This window comes from Silurus aristotelis (assembly GCF_946808225.1).
Source record: "Silurus aristotelis genome assembly, chromosome: 14".
NCBI classification, from domain to species: Eukaryota; Metazoa; Chordata; class Actinopteri; order Siluriformes; family Siluridae; genus Silurus; species Silurus aristotelis.
Window position 1 is genome coordinate 4619389 of NC_139587.1, and position 20449 is coordinate 4639837.

The window sequence follows — 20449 nt, forward strand, 5'->3', positions numbered from 1 at the left end:
TTTATAAAATACACTTAAAAATCATGCATTAAACCTCAGAAAAGTTCGATTCTAAACAAATAAAAAACATTATTTGCGCATTTTGAATAGTCAGCTTCATGTCATCTAAGGTGTCAAAATGCTTAGTCAGCAGCAAAATCTGAGACAATGTCTGAGACTTTTCTAGCCCAATTTTGCGTTACGTTCTGCTATTTATTCTTTCATAGAAATTTGGAATTGGGAAGATTTAAAAAATTTTGCAAATTATGTAAAAAAAAATTAATGGGGGTATTACATTCTTATTTCACCGCCATTGATTCTGGATTTGTATACAAATATGACATAGCTATCTGAGTGAGCTAGATTAGCTAGTTGTATGTGTCGAGGTTTTACAGCAAAGAAAGCTTCGAATAGCAATGTCTGTATTGTAATATATATCAAAGTGTATCAGCCTTTAGAATATTGTGTGAGGAACATCTTTGCTAGACTAATAAACGTGTAGCTAGGAGCATGTTAGAATTAACATGAGCTAGCTAGCTAATAAATTTTGCAAGCTGCTGAAACCGAAACAGCATTTAGCTAGGCAGTAAACAATACTTGTTGATAATGAGGGTGGTGTTCATTTCAGTAAAGCTTACCTAAGCTTACATAAACCCAAAGTAGAAAATAGAACGTTTTTGAATTAGTTGTGTCAATTGTAGACATGTTTAAAAAGTAATCGCTTGATGAAGCTTTTCATCAGATAACCAATTTATTCTTACTATAGTAATTTTTTTACTACTTTTACTTAAGTAAGTAACAAAAGTACCTACTTTTTAATTACTTTTTTCTTTTGTAGTTTTTCAATTCCTACTCATTGGAGTACATTTGTTTTTTTTTTCCACCAGAGAAATTTACATACTGTAGATCTGATTTTGTTTTGTTTTTTATCAGTAAGTCAAAGTTCATTCATTTACTGTATTTTAACTACTTAGTTAAATAACATCCTGAAACGATCCACTTCTGTATAATTAATGGAAAGTGAGCAGCACTCAAAAACACTGAAACTGTACAACGGAAAGGAACTGGAACTGGAACGACAGAACACTGTCGTATGTTAAACAAGTAAAATAACACTAAGTCCATGTTAAGTACACAATGCTATTGGATTACTGTCTGTTCAAAGACGAAAAGAGGAGAAAAGAATATGGAAAATTATCTTTAAAGTTTGCAAGAACGCAAAAATTTATAATAGACCGAAATAAGAGCTGTATGCAGGGTCTGTTGTTTCTTTACTGTTTTAATGATATAAGTCAAAATTGTTTGTTCTGGATCATCATGTCTATGTAGGGCAGATGTTATACCTTTGATTTAAATAATATGTGCTGAACTTTAGCTAATATCTTTAAAAATATTTTAAATTGTTGATACAGTGTCAAAGAATTTAATCGGGAACAGTAAATTATATTTTGGCCTTCAAATTCCTAGAAAGCCAACAATTAAAGAAAATCTAATCAAAATGATATGTGTGATTGGAATTGTACTTTAAACCAGCAGTAAAAATGGATTACGTGATTTGCTGGATTATGTCCTGTGCCAGGTTAAGGGCAATGAGATTGCATCCTGGCCCCGGCACCGCTGACAGGCGAACTGTCTCGTTCGGATGAATTAAACATCTCATGAAAGCAATCTGTTCGACCTTCTGAAAATCGCCAAGAAACAAGTTGTTTTTTATCAGTGTAGGTGCTCCTGCAGTGACAAACGTGCAGACAAAGCATTTAGGCATGTAGGTGAGATTTTGTTGGAAATGCCTATCTTGAATTATTGGCATGTGAGAGAAGGAACTTCTTGGGGTTAAAGACAGGATGGACACAATGACAGACAGAGTTTGAACTCATGAACTCTTGAGTTACAGGCAAGTCATCTGATTAACGTTTATCACTGATCACAGATACAGGAGGTGCTTCATTCTCATTCTCAACTTTATTGTGTCTAAAATGAGGCAGCAGGAAAACAAATGCTGTAGACTACTAACAATATTTACGATCAATGTTAAAATTTCTATAGATTTAACAATAATATGCATATCAAAATTGTATTATTATAATTCTGAATACATTGAATAAACACTTTTACATTAGCCTGTGCTAATTTTTTCCATAAAAATATATATGTTGTCCTGATTTTTAGGATATTATTATCATTATATATGAATCAGTAATCAAAAATGACATCAACATGAACTTAAGAAATATCCAAGCAAACAAATACTTATTTCTTTAAAAAAAAATTTACAGCTTTTAGCTGACTCAGGTTTAATGTACATGGGTGTGCATTAAAATAAGCATGCAGTATAACACAGTATGGTCCAAAGGTTCACTAGTAAAAATGCATCTGTTTTGCATTCTTTTTTTTTTTTCATTTTCATTTAATACAAAAGTTTCAATAAAATTATTTTTATTATTAACAGACACGAGTAGAACGTAGAATCAAATAAGAGATCAAATTCTTCAGAGTATCTTCTGTTCACTTCAGTGGAACAGATCAAACTTGAAGTAATTCTGTTTTTGGTTTTTTTTTTTGTGCAAAGGACAATATAAATTGTTAGTTTGACAATGAACTGAAATTCATTTTCAGACTTTTGGACCTCACTGCATACACTGTATGGTCAAAAGCATGTGGAAACCTAACCTTTTCACCCATATGTGGTTCTTCCTCAAACTGCTGCCACACATTTTAGCATTACAGCTGACAATTAACTGATTTAAACCTTTGTCTACCTCCAAAAACCCAATCAGAACCAAATATGTCATGTTTTTATGGCCGCTAACATGCCAGAGGTCCAATGACCTACCAATGAATCCAAAATAATAATAATAAAAATGTCTCACCGCTGCGGCCCGGGTTCGATCCCCGGTCAGGAAATCAACCCCAGCCATTAGGGTTGCACAAGCCTTAGTGCCGGTCCCAAGCCCGGATAAATGGGGTGGGTTGCGTTAGGAAGGGCATCCAGCATAAATACATGTGCCAAATCAAACATTCGGATGGTCCGCTGTGGCGACCCCTAATGGGAGAAGCCGAAAGATAGTTTGTGCAGTAAATACTTTTACAGTAAATACTTTATGGAAGTAGCATACCTTCAAATCTTGGCTGGGGTTTTGTAAAACATCTGATTGGTTTCTATTATTATAACCTCCACCTTCTGGGACAATGTTCCACTAGATGTTGGAGTGTGGTTATGGAAATTTGAGCTTATTCACCAACAAGGGTCTTAGTAAAGTCAAGTGCTGATACAGTAAAGGTGAGATGAGGAAGTCTGGAAAGTGTTGAAGTTCATCCCAAAGTTGTTCAGTAGGGTTGAGGTCTATAACAGGAGATCTTCTACTCAAACCCATGTAAAGTATGTCTTCATGGAGCTGGCTTTGTGCACAGGGGCAGGTTTGGGTCTCGGGAAGAGAAAATGTATTCTACCACATCCAAAGAAACAATTGCATCCTTTACAACTTTGTGGTAAAAGTTTGGGGAAGGACCACATATGGCTGGAGGAGTCAGGCGTACTAATACTTTTTTAAATAATATATAATACTTCCTCTCAAGGTTTCTTCATCAAGTCAAGTCAAGTCAAGTTTATTTGTATAGCGCTTTTCACAACAGACATTGTCTCAAAGCAGCTTTACAGAAATCAACAGTTAAGGTGAATGGTGTGCATTTATCCCTGATGAGCAGCCGTGGCAACTGTGGCAAGAAAAAACTCCCTTAGATGTTATGAGGAAGAAACCTTAAGAGGAACCAGACTCAAAAGGGGAACCCATCCTCATCTGGGTGAATAACATCTAAGGGAGTTTTTCTTTGCTACAGTCGTCATGGCCGCTCATTGGGGATAACTGCACACCATTCACCTTAATTCTTAAAAGTGTGTAAAGCTGCTTGGAGACAATGTCTGTTGTGAAAAGCACTATAGAAATACATTTGACTTGAATTGACTTTTGTCTATTTATTGTATCTCCAACTTTTACAGTCCCACTGTTGAGCACTCAATAACTGAACAGCCTTGGGACTTATTAACATCCTGCCAGAATTCTGCCTAACATTGCCAGATATTCGGGACTTCACAAAATGAATACTTTTACCATCCATTAATTGTGATAACAAATCCAACAAGGCAACAATAAAATACAACAGGAACAGAAGCTATATTATAGTAATAAAATAAATCATTCGGATATCTGATCTATTCTGGCCTACACATGCCATTCCTTTCAGTTATATTAGCGTTTATTGGGTTTTTTTGGAACAATAAGACATATCAAATATAAAAATAAAAATACATTTAAAAAATATAGGAAATTACCCAGTTTTGCCAGAAAAAAAACTTTTGTTGTGTTGTTATTTATTAAATTATATTTATAATAAATATTCTGATTTTCACGTCTACAGTAGCTCTAATGGTTAAGAGGTACTAAATGGAAGCTTGGGGGTTCAAGCCCCAGTATCACAAGGCTGCCACTCTTGGGCCCTTGAGCAAGGCCCTTAACCCTCCATGCTTCAGGGGCCATGTATTATAGCTGACTCCAGCTTCCTAACATTGCAAAGATATGTGATGTATGAATTTTACTGTGCTGTAATGTACATGGGAGAAGTTAAAAGCCTCTTTCTCTTTCTTCTTTCAGTTGCTGTGTTCACTTGGATTTCACTCCCCCTTGTGGAAGGTGGTCCAACTTTTCATACTAAGAACAGAGTGCTAATTCTGAATGTTTTTTTTTACTGAAAAGAACATCCAAACTGACTCACTTTTCTGTGTCAAATGTCAGAAAAAAAACTGAATACCAATAGTTTAAAAAACCTTGTTTTTATTGTGAGGTATTTTTGCATATTGTCAAGGATTTATGAGTGCTATTTATTTTAGGCTATACAACTACTACTTCCACTACTACTACTACTACTACTACTAACAATTATAATAATAATAATAATAATAATAATAATAATAATAATAATAATAATTAATATTTAGATCTGTAATAGGGCACAATTTCGCTTTGTGAACATGATTTGAGTTAGCAATTTTCCCCTGAGAATTTCACAATTGCAAATTAATTTAAGTACAGTACATTGTACATTATCAATTTAAATAACATGTACAGGATACGAGTTTTTATGACATATATGGTGGAAATTTATTTAAATTTACATTTTAGGGATTTACGGATCATGTATTGCCTACCAGTATCAGACAGATATTGCCTCCATAACCCCCTGTCCTCTACATCTGCCTCTTTCACCCCAACTACCTGCATGTCTTCCCTCACCACATCCATAAACCTCCTCCTTGGCCTTCCTCTTTTTCTCCTTCCTGGTGGCTCCATCCTCAGCATTCTCCTACCGATATACCCCATGTCCCTCCTCTGAACATGTCCAAACCATCTCAATCTCGCCTCCCTCACCTTGTCCTAAAAACGTCCTTCATGCGCTGTCCCTCTAATAAACTTATTTCTAATCCTGTCCATCCTCATCACTCCCAACGAAAACCTCAACATTTTCAACTCAGCTACCTCCAGCTCCACCTCCTGTCTTTTACTCAATCAGGTCTGATTTAACCATTTCAAATTCAGGCCAATAATCAAATTACAAGGATGTGATGAATAGACAACTCAAGTGACTGTATTAATGAGCAATAAAAGCAAGACAGTGGTGAGTAGAGTAGAGGTTGACTGACAAAGAATTTGACCGATACTCATAGCTAGGTCGAACCGTACTTAAAGATAAATGAATAATAATATGGATGCTAGATCAATATTGGATATATAGTACTGAACTTTATAAAAAAAAAAAATAATTTTAATGCTCTAGCCTTTGTGAAAACATTTAAAGATGGCCATTTTAAGTATGACTGGATTTATGTGAAATGGTAAAGCTTTAAAATAAGATTCCATGTGTAACATTAACTAAAGTAAACAAATGCTTAATAAATACTAATTATTATTTTTTTGTTAATTTCAACATTTACTAATACATTTTTAAATAAAGTTAATTTTCATGTTATCTGTTAACTTTAGTTAATGCACTGTGAACATGAATGAGCTACAGCACGCAGTCTCACGTGTCAAGCCAAACAGCACGTGGCATCAGAGATTCACCTCTAGAGGCCGCTATCGTACTGTAAAATGGCATCGGACTTTGTAAGCCACTCCAGCGCAGGTGCAACCCGGAAAAACTATGAGATTTTGCCGATATTTCTAGAAATTACCGATCGGTGAGTATTAATAGGCAAAACTAATGAGCTCAAGGTTTTGATATCTTTATGTTAATACAATATTTTAAAAGATAGATATATTGGTAACCTGACACATTTCTGTGAGAAAACTAAGGGCATGTTTATTTTTGCTGAAAATATGCAAAAATATATTGGAAAAACTGCAAAAATGTAGTGATAGCTCGGCCATGGAGTGATGGAAGCGCTGCCAAGTCCCTCACTCTGTATTTGGATGTATTATAAATATATATTTTTTGTTGAATGGAAGAAAGTGGACTATGATTCGACCTAAGCTTTAAATCACTTCTAAAGCCATTCTTTCCTCATGTGGTTAGTTTTACATGGGTTTGATTCATTACATTCTCCATTTTCTTATTTATTTCAGTCCCGATCATGTCACTATTTTTCTTTCATACATACCATTAGTAAATTGCACACCAAATTACCACTGCTACTGGAATTACTGTTGTTTTTTCTATTAATCAACTCTCCATTAGTTTAATAAACTCACACACCCAGACACTACATCACTGTTATTTTCAACAATTTTATACAACTAAAAATGAAGATTTGTGTGTTTTCAATTACCAAAATCTTTTTTTATCTTTTTTATACTTATTCATAAACCCACTTTATACTGTATAAACACATCACAATTTCCTACAACCTTACTTTTCTAAAAAACAAATTAGTCCACATTTGTATTTACCATCTAATAATAAGTGCTGTGAAATAAATAGAACTGCAAATGAGCAAATGATATTCTTTATATTCAAACCTCCAATGGATATAAAGCAAGTTCCTGATCATGTGTGATACAAAGACCCAGTTAACATAGAAACTCGTTCCTGAAACATGTTTACTTTGTTTACTACAAACAGACATTGGAGTTTATTGGAGTTCGTGTTATTCCAGAATTCACCCAGACACAAATGAAGTTCAAAGAAAGCTTCACATGGAGTCAAACTATACATGGTAGAAGTTCAGCGATTAGGCTGACAGAAGAAATATGGATTTTACTCTAGCTCTGGCTGAGGAAGAAGAAGCCGTAGAAGACGCCTAACTGTATGACTAAGAGTGTGATGCACATGACAAGGTGTATTTTTACTCGCATGATTGTGTAATGTGTGTGGTCTTATCTGAGAACCTTGTTTGTTTTCAGGGTGGGTAAATTCAGGAAAAGGTGGAACATTAAAGCAATAAAATAATGGACAAAATAGTACAACTGTAACTGAAAAACAACTGAAAAATTGGTGAGCCTGTGATGTGTGAAGATCTGCTGTAATTCATATTTAAACAAGGACACACTAAATTAGTATGGTATGGAGTAATGTAAAGATTGCACCAATGCCAGGATTTCCCAAAACACACCTACAGAAATTTTATCTGGAAGCTCTGGCATGGCCACAAAACTCCCAGGTAAAAAAATAAAAATAATTTTAAAAAAGTTTGTGAAAGTCATTTGAACTACGAAGGCTTCTCCGATATCAATGCTGCAAAAGCTAAACCTGTAATAATGATTACTACATGATATACATATTGTGCAGCCCTAGGAGACCCTATTCAGCTTTAAGGGTCTGAGGACATTCATGAGTTTTGGGTCTTTAAAGCTGGATGAAAAATTAGATCAAGTATTACACAGTTTATTAGGAGCTGGAGAAGCATTGATTGTGTTTAAGCTCTGTGTCACTGAGCACCTGGTTCCTTTCTCCCCTCTCTCCGCTGTGGATCTGCTGGTGCCGCTTGAGGTACTCGATACGACTGAAGCGTTTGCCGCATGCCCCGCACTCGTACGGCCGCTCGCCCGTATGGATGCGCTGGTGCCGCTCGAGATTGCCCAGGCGACTGAAACTGCGGCCGCATTGTGGGCAACGGTGTGGCCGCTCGCCCGTGTGGACCAGCTGGTGGCGCTCGAGGGAGCGCGAGTGTGTAAAGCGTTTCCCACAGAGTTCGCAGCAGTGCGGTTGCTCGCCCGACTGTACGCACTCGTGGCTCTTCAAGCTCCATGCGTGACTGAAGGCCTGGCCACATGTCGAGCACTGGAAACGTTCCTCGGCCAACGGGCATGCGTGTTCAGCTAGGTCCGAGGCCGAATTAAAGCCACCACCGCATTGAGGGCAGAAATGTAGCAAGTCCCCTCCTTCTCGACCTGATTCCTCCTCCTCTTCTCCGTGACTCCCAGTGGCTAACTTAGCAGAGTTGGCTTCACATTTCGAGGATGCAGGGTCCTGCTGAGAGCTGCACAAACCATCCAGGCCAATGAATTCTACACCTTCTGCTCGATCCGGAGCATGGTCCGGGCTGGTCAGTGTGGGTCCTGCCTCCTCCGTCACACACTCAGCCTTTAAAGCAGTTTCTAACCCGCTGAACTCGTCGCTGCTGTTTGGAGGTATGGCTGAGAGATTGGGTTGCTCCCATACCTCGACCACAGCCGATCCAGGACCGGTAGAGACGGGATCCAAATCTTCTAAAAACCAAAAGACACACAAATGTAATAACTAAAAACTGTGTCTCAATGTAACGTATGGATCGCTGTATAATCTTCCTTGATTGTGCCATTGTGATATTAGCTGTATTTTACTGTCTACATTCATTCTTCTTCAGTAACCTCCTTAAGCTGTTCATAATGGCATTAATGCTAGCGCTAACCAGGAACACTGGGTATGAAGCAGGATAAATGGGAATAACACTCCATTGAGGAAAACAGGGTTCCTACACATTTTGGTTGACTGATTTTCCGTGTCTGGATAAGTATGTAAAAAAGAACACGGAGTACTGAAAAGTATTTGTGTTTCCATACTTTTGCCCCATTCAGTTTTCTAAAATATAAAATTAAGAATTTGTAAAAAAAAAAAAATGTTTTTTTTTTAATAAAAACTGCGTTTTCGTCTAAAAACGCTCCGCCTCCACACTTTGGTTTTCAATTATTTCCCAAAAGTTGCTCATCCACACAAAGGTCTGAAACCGCTCGAATAATGAGTAAATCGTAGCACACTATCACCTGCGTCGTTTTCAGCCTAGCATTTTTAATTACTTTCCGGCTGTTTGAAACATCACAGCTATCACTAAAAACGTGTCGTTGTTTTCGAAAGCCTCGATTTTCTCGGTGTGAAAACAGTGTCTTCAAATGTATCCAATTTAGAGAACATTTTCAAAAAGCTACGTTTTCGTAGTGTGGATATGGCCAAAATATATTTGAGTTTTGAGTATTTTGAGTTATTTGAGTATTTATGTGTATTTGAGTCTGGAAAAGTATGGAATTTTGAAATGAAAAATGTGTAGGAACCCTGAGGAAACCCATTAGAAACCCAATGTAAAAACACTGAAGCACACCAGATTAAATACCAAATGACCAAATACATGGCACAATTAAATCGTCTCCATTTTACGCCGGTGTACTCATTGTTATAGGATCAGCTATTGAAAATTTCGAAGTTGAAATGTTTTCAGCAGCAGTATGATATAATATCTCAGGAGCCGTCCAAGCATATCCATTTTACAGCGCAAAGCTGCCACTTTCTACATCCCACACGGAGCACACAGCTACACGCCTTCTCTTACCCACATGCTGCCTTGTGGTGCTCACCGTGTGCCGAGTTGTTTTCCGGCTGGCTCATCTGCAGTGCCTCCTGCAGCAGCCTCACTGACTCGCACCTGTATACATCATTCTGATCGAATACACACAGAAATAACAGAGCGTTGTATTTATATACAGCCAATCCTGCAACCTGAGTTGCATACAGCATACATAATTTATATACACATACGTTATTTATATATTGCACATACACACACAATTACAAGGAAAATGTTGTCACATATATCAAACCCCAGTGGGGGCAATTCATATAGCTGGCAACCAGGCAAGTATAAGCTTTAATGTAGGGTGCAATGTGATTCAATTAAATTTATGATATTTGTGTTATGATCTAGAATGAGTCAGAATTTAACAATAAAGTGGGTTTCACAATGGCTGCCTGGAACATAATGTAGCAGAAATAGAGTTCCAAAGGTGGCTAAAATGTCTGATTTCTGTGGTCTCTGGTGTTACTACTAAAGAGTGCCATTTCAATGTTTTAAAGCAGTCATGTGACCTTATAAGGTACTTCGGGCTTCAGATGATTTTAGAGACTCTCCACAAAAGAGTGCAATTGCATTACAAGTACTAATAATAGATTACGGTGATTGTGATGTGCACAATTTGAATCACAAACGTCCATGATACACATCATTAAATCATTACACCGTGTTGCATTCTCTACACCGTTATTCTTTTGTGCTCTCCAGGCCCATTTTTATGGTTGGAAAACGACCAGGTAATAAAATGGTATCTAAGTAATAACATATGTGATGCTAGTCAGAGTGATATGGGTTACGGGGGGCTAAGGGAAATGAATCAGTGTATATGTTTGTTATCCTTTTATATATATATATATATATATATATATATATATATATATATATATATATATATATATATATATATATAAAAGGTTCCTCGGCTGATTCACACCATCTGTCCGTCTCGCTGAATCTCTCTCTCAACCTATATGTTTTATCTGCATCTCAAACTTTGTACGTTTCACATCCAACCACGCTTCAGTTTCCTGCGCCTATACATTCTGCACTCGAATTTCAGGTTCTCTCCTTTTCGCTGCTCCTGCATTGTTTCCTTCTTCTCAATCCTTCCTTACGCTTTCCTCCTACTCTCCCTTCCTCCATTATACTCTTTCTCTCTCCTCCCTCCCTCCTGCCATCACTCTCCTTATCTATCCCTCTTGGCTTCTTCTGTCTCTGATTGGCTGCTCACCTCCTCCTTAACCGAAGCCACCTCCTTTCTCTCGCTGGAGACGTGTCTCCTCTCCTCCTCCTGCTCCTCTCCTTCCACAGTGGTTGGTGGACGTGCTCGGCACATGTCCCTCCTCTTGTTCTTCGCTCCTCCAACCCCCTCCTCCCACGCTCCAGCACTCCACTCCTTGGCCTGCTTGCCTCCTGAAAGGGAGGGAGAGGAGATCAGGAAGGGGGAGGGAGTGAAATGAGTGAGACAGCAAGACAGAGCAGAGGAGAAGAAGGAGAAAAAAATGAGAACTGAGGAGCAGGTCGCCATTACACTCCACTTCCTCACTGTTTGCGTTGCACAAACATCTGGAAGTTTAGAGCTGCACCACAACTCATTCGCAGTAATAGAAGTAGTAGAATGAATGAACTGCGCCTGTGCTTACTCGTTTCCAGCTTGCGCTTTTTCGCTGCGCCGGATTCGTCCGCGCCGAGCAGACCGGCAGTGCGCCGCCCGGCCGCCCAGGCGAGGCCGTACTTGCGCTCGTTGCGCAGCTTGTTCTCGGTGAGCCTCAGGCGCAGCTTCAGGGCCTCGTTCTCCTTGCGGTTGAGCGAGATCTCCACCAGGTAGTCGTTCACCGTGTCCTCGAACAGCTTGGTGATCTCGCACACGGAGGCGCGCACCAGGCTGTCCATCACGGCGGTCAGATGCGCCTGGAACGTCTTCACCGAGTCCGCCATGGCGCTTTACGCACCAGCCAACGCACACTACACTGCAGTAGAATGCATAGATATTTATTTATTATTTATTATTATTGAATCCATTAATAAATATTCCAAGAATATCTTCATGCAGATCATTTTTTGAGGGTTAACACCGATCTCAGGAGGTCAGGAGGCACAGGGTGAAAAGTTTGCCCAAAAACAAACCCATGCACTCGGTTACATAACCTCTCAAATACCCTCATAGACTCCTTAATTCATTTTTTAACCAATACACATGTTTTGAAACCTTATAATTATTATTGTTACTATTTACTCTAATAATAAGCCCGTATTAAACAACTTCACACACACACACACACACAAACACTGCTTACAAAAAAACATTACAGCACACCCTGTCTGATCTACTCTCCGCTCACACTCACAAAATAATCTAGTTTTTTTTACCCTTTTCCGTTCACACTGGTAAAACCTCAAACCGAATAAGAATCCAGGCTCTGTATTCCACCTTCTGAACCTTAAGTGCTTTTAATTCTCGCCTACGGTACGGGACGTGTCCCAAAACCAAACCTTTCTTCCTTTATTAAGTTTGCTATGTTACCGTGTTATATAATGTTTACTACACCCTACTCTGTGCACACTACATCTACAGAGAGAGCAGATTGAAACGAAACCAGATTTTCCCTTGAAAGGCACAGATGCGCATGCGCATACATTGGGGCTCGTAAGTATTAGAAACGTTCTCACTGTTTTAAATGTCGAATATTGATATTGTGATTGATATATACATTTATGTAATATGTAATAAGAATAAACATTAAAACTAAGAAGGAAAGTGATAATATTAGAAAAAATAAATAGTTTAGGTTTAAAAAAATATAGGGAGTTTTATATATATATATATGAACAAATATATTATTTTTATATAATTTATTATGTGTATAGATAGATAGATAGATAGATAGATAGATAGATAGATAGATAGATAGATAGATAGATAGATAGATGTCTTATGTGTTGAGGGTTTTAATTTTGCATGAGGGTTTTAATATTTGTAATAAAATAAAAATGGTCAAACAGAAATTAATTAATTAATTTGCACATAAAGTGTTATATATTCATTATATATATATATATATATATATATATATATATATATATATATATATATATATATATATATATATATATATATAATGGCTAATAATTACTAAAACAATGTAAAAAAAAAAAAAAAAAAAAGGCAAATAAATTGTAAAAAGCTTTTATTGTGTTTTTCACTATTCGTTAGGGAACATGTAGTACGAAAAAAAATATCATTCACTTTCATTGTTAAGTTAAATCGCAACTTAAATGTAAAACATATTTAGATATTTATATTTCTTCTACAGTATATATATACTTTTTGGACCTACTGCAGTCTTTTTTTTTTATACTCGTTATTTTACGGTAATTTGATTGACGTTGTATCTGTCCAACCAGCGGGCTGCTGTGCGCAGAAGGCGGGGCTTAAGAGAAACGCGTGGACCAAGAACGTGCACAGGGTGATTCTCTGTATCCGGAACTCTGGTGTAGACACAGTGTATCGGTTTTCTTTTTCCTGTTTTTCGTTTAACGGAATAATAAAAGAAGCCTGACGTCATGCCGATGTTCGTGGTCAATACAAATGTTTCGAAAGATGCAGTTCCTGCAGGATTGATGTCTGAATTGACCCAGGAGCTTGCTAAAGCCACGGGGAAACCAGCCAATGTGAGTGGGAGCTCGTGCTCAACTAAATAGGCCAGAGTGTGAATTTATAGGTATATATATATATATATATGTGTGTGTGTGTGTGTGTGTGTGTGTGTGTGTGTGTGTGTGTGTGTAAATTTCTACTTATTCTACTGATTATTTGCGCCCTCTTATGATATTTGTCCTCTTCATCCTTTGTTTCTTCATCCCCATAATGTGTGATGGTTTGTATTATTATACACATGGCCTATATGTTCCCAATAAATGAGACTGAGATGTAATCATTTTTCTTCCTCCCAGTACATCGCTGTGCACATCATCCCAGATCAGATGATGATATTCGGGGGCAAAGCAGACCCATGTGCCCTCTGCTCCCTCCACAGCATCGGAAAGATCGGAGGATCGCAGAACAAACAGTACTCCAAACTGCTCATGGGAATGCTGAATAAACACCTGGGCATCTCACCAGACAGGTGACACGCAATACACCACATGTCCATAAATACTGGCTATCTTACAGCAGAAAGGGGCATCAGGCTTGGTTAGGATGGCATTAGTACATGATGGGAAGTATGGAATAAAGCCTGATGAGGAGGGATGTGATGGGAATATAATCAACAGAGGTGTGGTGTGATGAAGAGGAGTTACTGAACCCCTCCAAACTTCTCGAACCTGAAGTCTGAGTAAAAGGCAGATGCTCTAGCAACTTCATTTGTTGTACTGAAGATACCTTTTATAAATGTTAAATAAACATTTCATGAATGTTTTTTCTGCTTATATGCAGCAGACTTGTTAAAAGAATTGAACAGTGAATGACTAAAAAAGATTTGTGGAGATTTTGCCTACTTATGTATGATAAGGAACAGTGGAGATGTTAGCAGACTGCCTCACCCCACATTAAAAACATAGAGGTGGAAGCCTAATGGTTTGGGGATGTTGTGGAGCAATGGTTTAATCCGGGTGAAAGGACAACTGAACCAACATGGCTACCGTTCTATACTTTAACACCTTGCAATTACATCTGAACTGTGGCTTATTGGAATCCACTTCACCATACAACAAGACAATGAGCCAAAGCTCTGAAGTGTTATTTACAGAGCAAACAATCGGACCTTTAAACACTTTTGGCAAGTTTTACATGGGGCATGACAAAGTATTCCAGCTGAATGTTTGGAGAAATGAACTGTCTGGATGCCAAGAGTGTGAATGAACATTCTTTAAATAAAAATTAAGTGTAACCTGGTCAAGTCAAGTCACAACAGACATTGTCTTAAAGCAGCTTTACACAATTGAACAGTTAAGGTGAACGATGTGTATTTATCTCTGATGAGCAGCCGTGGCGACTGTGGCAAGGAAAAACTCCCTTAGATGTTATGAGGAAGAAACCTTGAGAGGAACCAGACTCAAAAGGGGAACCCATCCTCATTTGGGTGAAATCAAGAGTGTGATTATAGTCTTTAAACAATACAGAACACTGGAGAGTGAGAATCTGGTGTGTGTGTGTGTGTGTGTGTGTGTGTGTGTGTGTGTGTGTGTGTGTGTGTGTGTGTGTGTGTGTGTGTGTGTGTGCGTGTTTATTTATTAATTAATTAATTTATTTTTATTTTTTTAAACTTCAAAACATGCACAACAATGCCAGAGGTATAAATAAATAAACAAGAGTTAGTGCAGCTTCATTCCGTACCGGAAATAAGATTTGTTTTGTGCATGCATAAAAACTCTAAATAATCAATAGCGCTATCTTTAGCTGCTGTTCGTCCAAGGAAGGAAAAGTTCGGAGAGGATTGACCCTGCACTAACTCTAGTTACATTTCTATCCCCCTAGCATTGTTGTGGCACCTGTTAGTGGGTGGAATGTATTAGTAATATAATATTATATATTATGGGATACTTATATATCCCACCTACTGTCAGGTGCCACAATTTGGTCAAAGTAAATCTTCATACAACTAAATTATCTAGTTTGTAGCATATTAAAAAAACAGAATGTGCAGGCAGAGCGTTTTGACAGGCACTGTACACTTTTTTCACATGGCTTAGATTGTGTTTTATCCAAGTTGCACTGAATAAGATATAGAAACTATAACGTATTAAGCTGCGTTCACACATGCACTTACGATGCTATCAGATCGGTGGTGATTAGGTGTGTGCCTTTCACTGTATGCAAATATGGATATATTTGGTTATATGTTAGTGAGAACAGTAAACTACACACGATTACCCTTCTGCTTTGTTGTCGGCTGTGGAATGCTAGTTGCTGATAAAAGTTACTATGGTAACCAGTAGTAGGAACACCTACTGGACAGCACAGAGTACAGCGACTGGCAACTTGCAGAGGTTTGAACGTAGCATCAGAACGAGTGTGAACATATAAACCAGTCTGCTGTTATACATTTTCAGAAATACATAAAAACAAACAGAAAGAAATGAGTGTTTCAGGAAGGGGTTGTTCTTCACTCATTGTTTGAAGATAGCAATAAAGATATGTTCTAGAACATTATTCATTTTTTGGATTTGAGAATTAAACAGCACTGTGTTTTGTTATCGTTTGTTTTTTAAGGATCTACATCAACTTTTTCGACATGGAAGCATCAAACGTGGCCTGGAACAACTCCACCTTTGGTTAAATGAGCTGGATCTTCTCAACCATTACCATTTCATCCATTCCTTCAGCAGTTAACAAACAGCAGAGTACTAGAGATATAATGCCCTACACAGCACTTAATGTAGATTTCCTTTTAATGAATTGTAGTTTATAACAGTTCCATGTAAATTTGTTTGCTGTTAAGATCTTAATGTTAATTCACAAGCATTGCAGAAATACAAAATAAATATGAAATATAATTCTCTGATTGGGTCTAATATCTAAAGAAAAGTATGAATTTGATTTATCCTGCTGCCTTACATGTGTTTTTGTGATTAGATAAGGCTTGATGCACATAATAAAATTATAACCATTATTAAAAGATTTATGAATGAGCTTATTCTACTGTCTGTGAATGTTCCTGGGTTTGTGTGGGTCTGTTTAGGGTTTTCAGGTAGGTTATTGGCACTAAACTGCTCTCAGGGGTGTATCAGTGTGTAAGAAGTAAGTGTATGGTAAACTGGCATCCAATGCAGGGTGTATTTTTGCATTACACTGTGTTACTAGTAATTGTGTTAGTCCAGGGAATGCATGTTTATAGTTATTTATAGACGTTACACTGTGTACAAAAAGACTGAGTAAAAACTGAAATTTACCATAACCAAAGACACTACAATACAAATTATGTACCTTATATAATATTTTATAAATGCATTCTGTAAAATAGATGCACTGTTGATGGTACCACTTCATTTATAAGTACAGTTTGTTACTGTTGTATAAAAGTGTGGTTGATACAAGCCTCAAACGTCAAACACTGGCTAAATAAATTGTGACATGCTGGTTTTAGTATTTCAGAATGTTTAACTTCAGTGGTCCTGTGCTCAAAAAAAACCCTCAAATCCTTTTTTGGCTATTGCCAGAAATGGTAAAAGAAAAATCTATATTTATAATATATATAAAATTTTTATCATCATAAATAAAAAGGAACGACTGATTTCACAAAATGTAGTTGAGTAAAAAGTCTTATATTTGACCTTAAAATGTAGTGAAACTGAAGTAAAAGTCTCGCCAAATGGAAATACTTCAGTAAAGTACAAATACATAAAAAAGCTACTTAAGTACAATAACAAATTAAATTAACTTCATTACTGTCCACCACTCGTATCCACCAAACTACCCACCCACCGACCAAACTAACTACCAACACAAACACCAAAGTCAAGTCAAGTCAAGTTTATTTGTATAGCGCTTTTCACAACAGACATTGTCTCAAAGCAGCTTTACAGAAAACAACAGTGAAGGTGAATGGTGTGTGTTTGTCCCTGATGAGCAGCCGTGGCGACAGTGGCAAGGAAAAACTCCCTTAGATGATATGAGGAAGAAACCTTGAGAGGAACCAGACTCAAAGGGGAACCCATCCTCATATGGGTGACATCAAAAGTTTGGTCATAAATCTTTCAACAATACAGAACAATTTGTGATCATCATAGATCCAGCATCAACTTCTCCATGCCAGGGCCTTTAAACACTCGGCATCTACTTCTCCATGATCATCCATAGGTCCATAATCTTCACGAGGTGGGACGTGACTGGAGCTGGCCAAACCTCAGGATGCCTCGGGATGGGGAGAGAAAGAGAAGCAGTGGAGAGGAATTAGCGTAGCTGCTGTTCATGATATTAACAGCACAAGTTGATAATGTGCATGTGATCAGATGTTCTGGAGCACAAGGTTGTGATGTGATGTGTGTGATGTGTGTTATGTGTAGGCTTTGCTAAAAAGATATGTTTTTAATCTGCACTTAAACTGGGAGAGTGTATCTGAACCCCGAACACTGTCAGGAAGACTATTCCAGAGTTTAGGAGCTAAATGTGAAAATGCTCTACCGCCTTTAGTGGACTTTGCTATTCTAGGAACTACTAGAAGCCCAGAGTTTTGAGATCTCAGGGAGCGTGACGGATTGTAGCGTGTTAAGAGACTGGATAGATACATGGGAGCCAAACCATTTAGTGCTTTATAAGTGAGTAGCAGTAGTTTGTAGTCTATTCGAAACTTAATAGGAAGCCAGTGTAGGGACGATAAGATTGGGGTTATATGATCGTATTTTCTTGACCTAGTAAGAACTCTTGCTGCTGCATTCTGAACTAACTGAAGCTTGTTTATTAATGATGCAGGACATCCACCTAGTAATGCATTACAGTAGTCTATTCTAGAGGTCATAAACGCATGGACGAGCTTCTCTGCATCAGATATAGATAACATATTTCTTAGCTTAGAAATATTTCTAAGGTGAAAGAAGGCTGTTTTTGTAACTTGATTGATGTGATTTTTAAAAGATAAGTTGCTGTCTAAAATAACTCCCAGGTCTTTTACCGTTGAACTAGTAGTTACAGAACAACCGTCTAAATGCAGGCTGAGATGCTGGAGCTTCTGTGTACTATTTTTTGGGCCGATGAGCAAAATCTCCATTTTATCAGAATTTAATAGCAGAAAGTTATGGGTCATCCAATCTCTTATTTCTTCAACACACTCAGTTATGCGAGCTAATTGAGCTGTATCGCCTGGTTTGGATGAAATATATAGCTGGGTATCATCAGCATAACAATGGAAGCTAATTCCATGCCTTCTAATAATATTTCCTAATGGAAGCATGTATATTGTAAAAAGCAGGGGTCCCAGAACTGACCCTTGTGGCACGCCATAATTTACTAGCATTATTCTGGATAGCTCTCCATTTAAATCTACGAAATGGTAAGCGATCGAGGAGAAGATCATGATCTATAGTGTCGAACGCAGCACTAAGATCTAGTAAAACTAATAGGGAGATGTAGCCTTGGTCTGAAGCTAAAAACAGGTCGTTAGTGATTTTAACTAGAGCAGTTTCTGTGCTATGATGGGGCCTAAAACCTGACTGAAACTCTTCAAAGATATTGTTCTCCTGCAAGTGGTTACATAGCTGGGCAGCGACAATCTTTTCTAAAATCTTAGACATAAATGGGAGATTTGAAATTGGTCTGTAATTCGATAGCGTGTTTGGATCCAGATTAGGTTTTTTAATGAGGGGCTTAATAACTGCTAACTTGAGGGATTTAGGGACATGACCTAACGATAGTGAGGAGTTAATAATATTTAAAAGAGGCTCACCAGCTGTATATAACACTTCCTTCAGTAGTTTAGTGGGAATTGGATCTAACTGACATGTTGTTGATTTAGCTTTCATAATAGCATCATACAGCTCTTCCTGTCCTATACATGTAAAACAGTGTAGTTGTGGGGTTGTAAGTACGATTGTGTCGGGAGATGCTGTCAGAGGTTGAACTGCCACAATTGTTTTTCTAATGTTATCTATTTTTTCAGTGAAGAAATTCATAAAGTCTTCACTACTAAACTGTGATGGAACACATTTTTCAGATCCCTGATTTGTTGTTAATTTAGCGACTGTACTGAAAAGGAACCTGGGGTTGTTTTTGTTATTTTCTATGAGTTTGCTCAGGTGTTTAGCTCTAGCAGCTTTTAGCGCCTGTCTGTAGCTCAGCATACTGTCTTTATACGCAATTCTAAATGCCTCCAATTTAGTTTTCCTCCATTTTCTCTCCAGATTACGTGCTGTTCTCTTTAGGGCATGCGTATGACTATTATACCAAGGTGCAGGTGCTTGTTCTCGAACCTTTTTTAACCGGATGGGGGCAACAGTGTCTAAAGTGCTAGTGAGGATAAGGTCTATGTTGTTTGCCATCTCATCAAGATGATCAGCAGTTATGGGTTTAATATGAAACTGAGATAAATCAGGCAGGTTATTTATGAATCTGTCCTTAGTGGTTGGAATAATAGTCCTACCAAGTCGATACCGTGGTGAAACACGGTTAATCTGCTCTACCGGTAGTGTGTACAGTAGGAGATAATGGTCTGTGATGTCATCATTCTAAGGTAAAATATTTATATCAGTGACGTCTGCTCCGTGGGATATTATTAAGTCTAGTGTGTGGTTAAAACGGTGGGTTGGTCTGGTGACATTTTGTTTAACTCCAAAAGAGTTTAGTAAATCGACAAATGATAATCCTAGGGCATCGTTTTCATCATCTACATGAATATTAAAATCTCCTACAAGCAGCACTTTATCAAAGCTGATCAGGAGGTCTGAGAGAAAACAAGCAAACTCATGAAGAAAATCAGCGTAGGGCCCTGGGGGTCTGTACACGGTGACCAGAGCGAGTTTTCTATGGATGTCTGAAAGTGCAATTTTAAGAACGAGCACTTCAAATGATTTAAAGCTGAATCCTAATCTCTGACTAACATTAAGAGAAGCACTATAAATGGTTCCTACACCCCCCCCACGACCAGTCTGACGGGGCTCATGCTTATAAACATATCCTGACGGTGTTTAGACCCATATAATCACCTGGTTTAATCCAGGTCTCAG

General features: G+C 37.8%; 2 protein-coding genes across 3 annotated transcripts; one reads left to right on the forward strand and one right to left on the reverse strand.

Annotated features, from left to right (window-relative positions):
- Positions 1–6960: 6960 nt before the first annotated feature.
- Positions 6961–12359, reverse strand: LOC310737199 (uncharacterized protein). 2 transcript variants are annotated; one of them, XM_083561402.1, is made up of 5 exons: positions 12161–12359; positions 11434–11760; positions 11022–11203; positions 9798–9879; positions 6961–8675 (listed from the first exon to the last, which is right to left on the reverse strand). In XM_083561402.1, exons 2-5 carry the CDS (start codon positions 11726–11728, stop codon positions 7858–7860), a joined length of 1377 nt encoding a protein of 458 aa, XP_083417528.1. In that variant the 5' UTR covers positions 11729–11760; positions 12161–12359; the 3' UTR covers positions 6961–7857. The 2 variants fall into 2 exon arrangements, with proteins under 2 accessions (XP_083417528.1, XP_083417527.1); XM_083561401.1 differs by having other exon boundaries at positions 6961–8678.
- Positions 12360–12405: 46 nt separating this feature from the next.
- On the forward strand, positions 12406–16428 carry mif (macrophage migration inhibitory factor). The gene is made up of 4 exons (XM_083561403.1): positions 12406–12437; positions 13196–13462; positions 13745–13917; positions 16005–16428. Exons 2-4 carry the CDS (start codon positions 13355–13357, stop codon positions 16069–16071), a joined length of 348 nt encoding a protein of 115 aa, XP_083417529.1. The 5' UTR covers positions 12406–12437; positions 13196–13354; the 3' UTR covers positions 16072–16428.
- The last annotated feature ends 4021 nt before the right edge of the window (positions 16429–20449 follow it).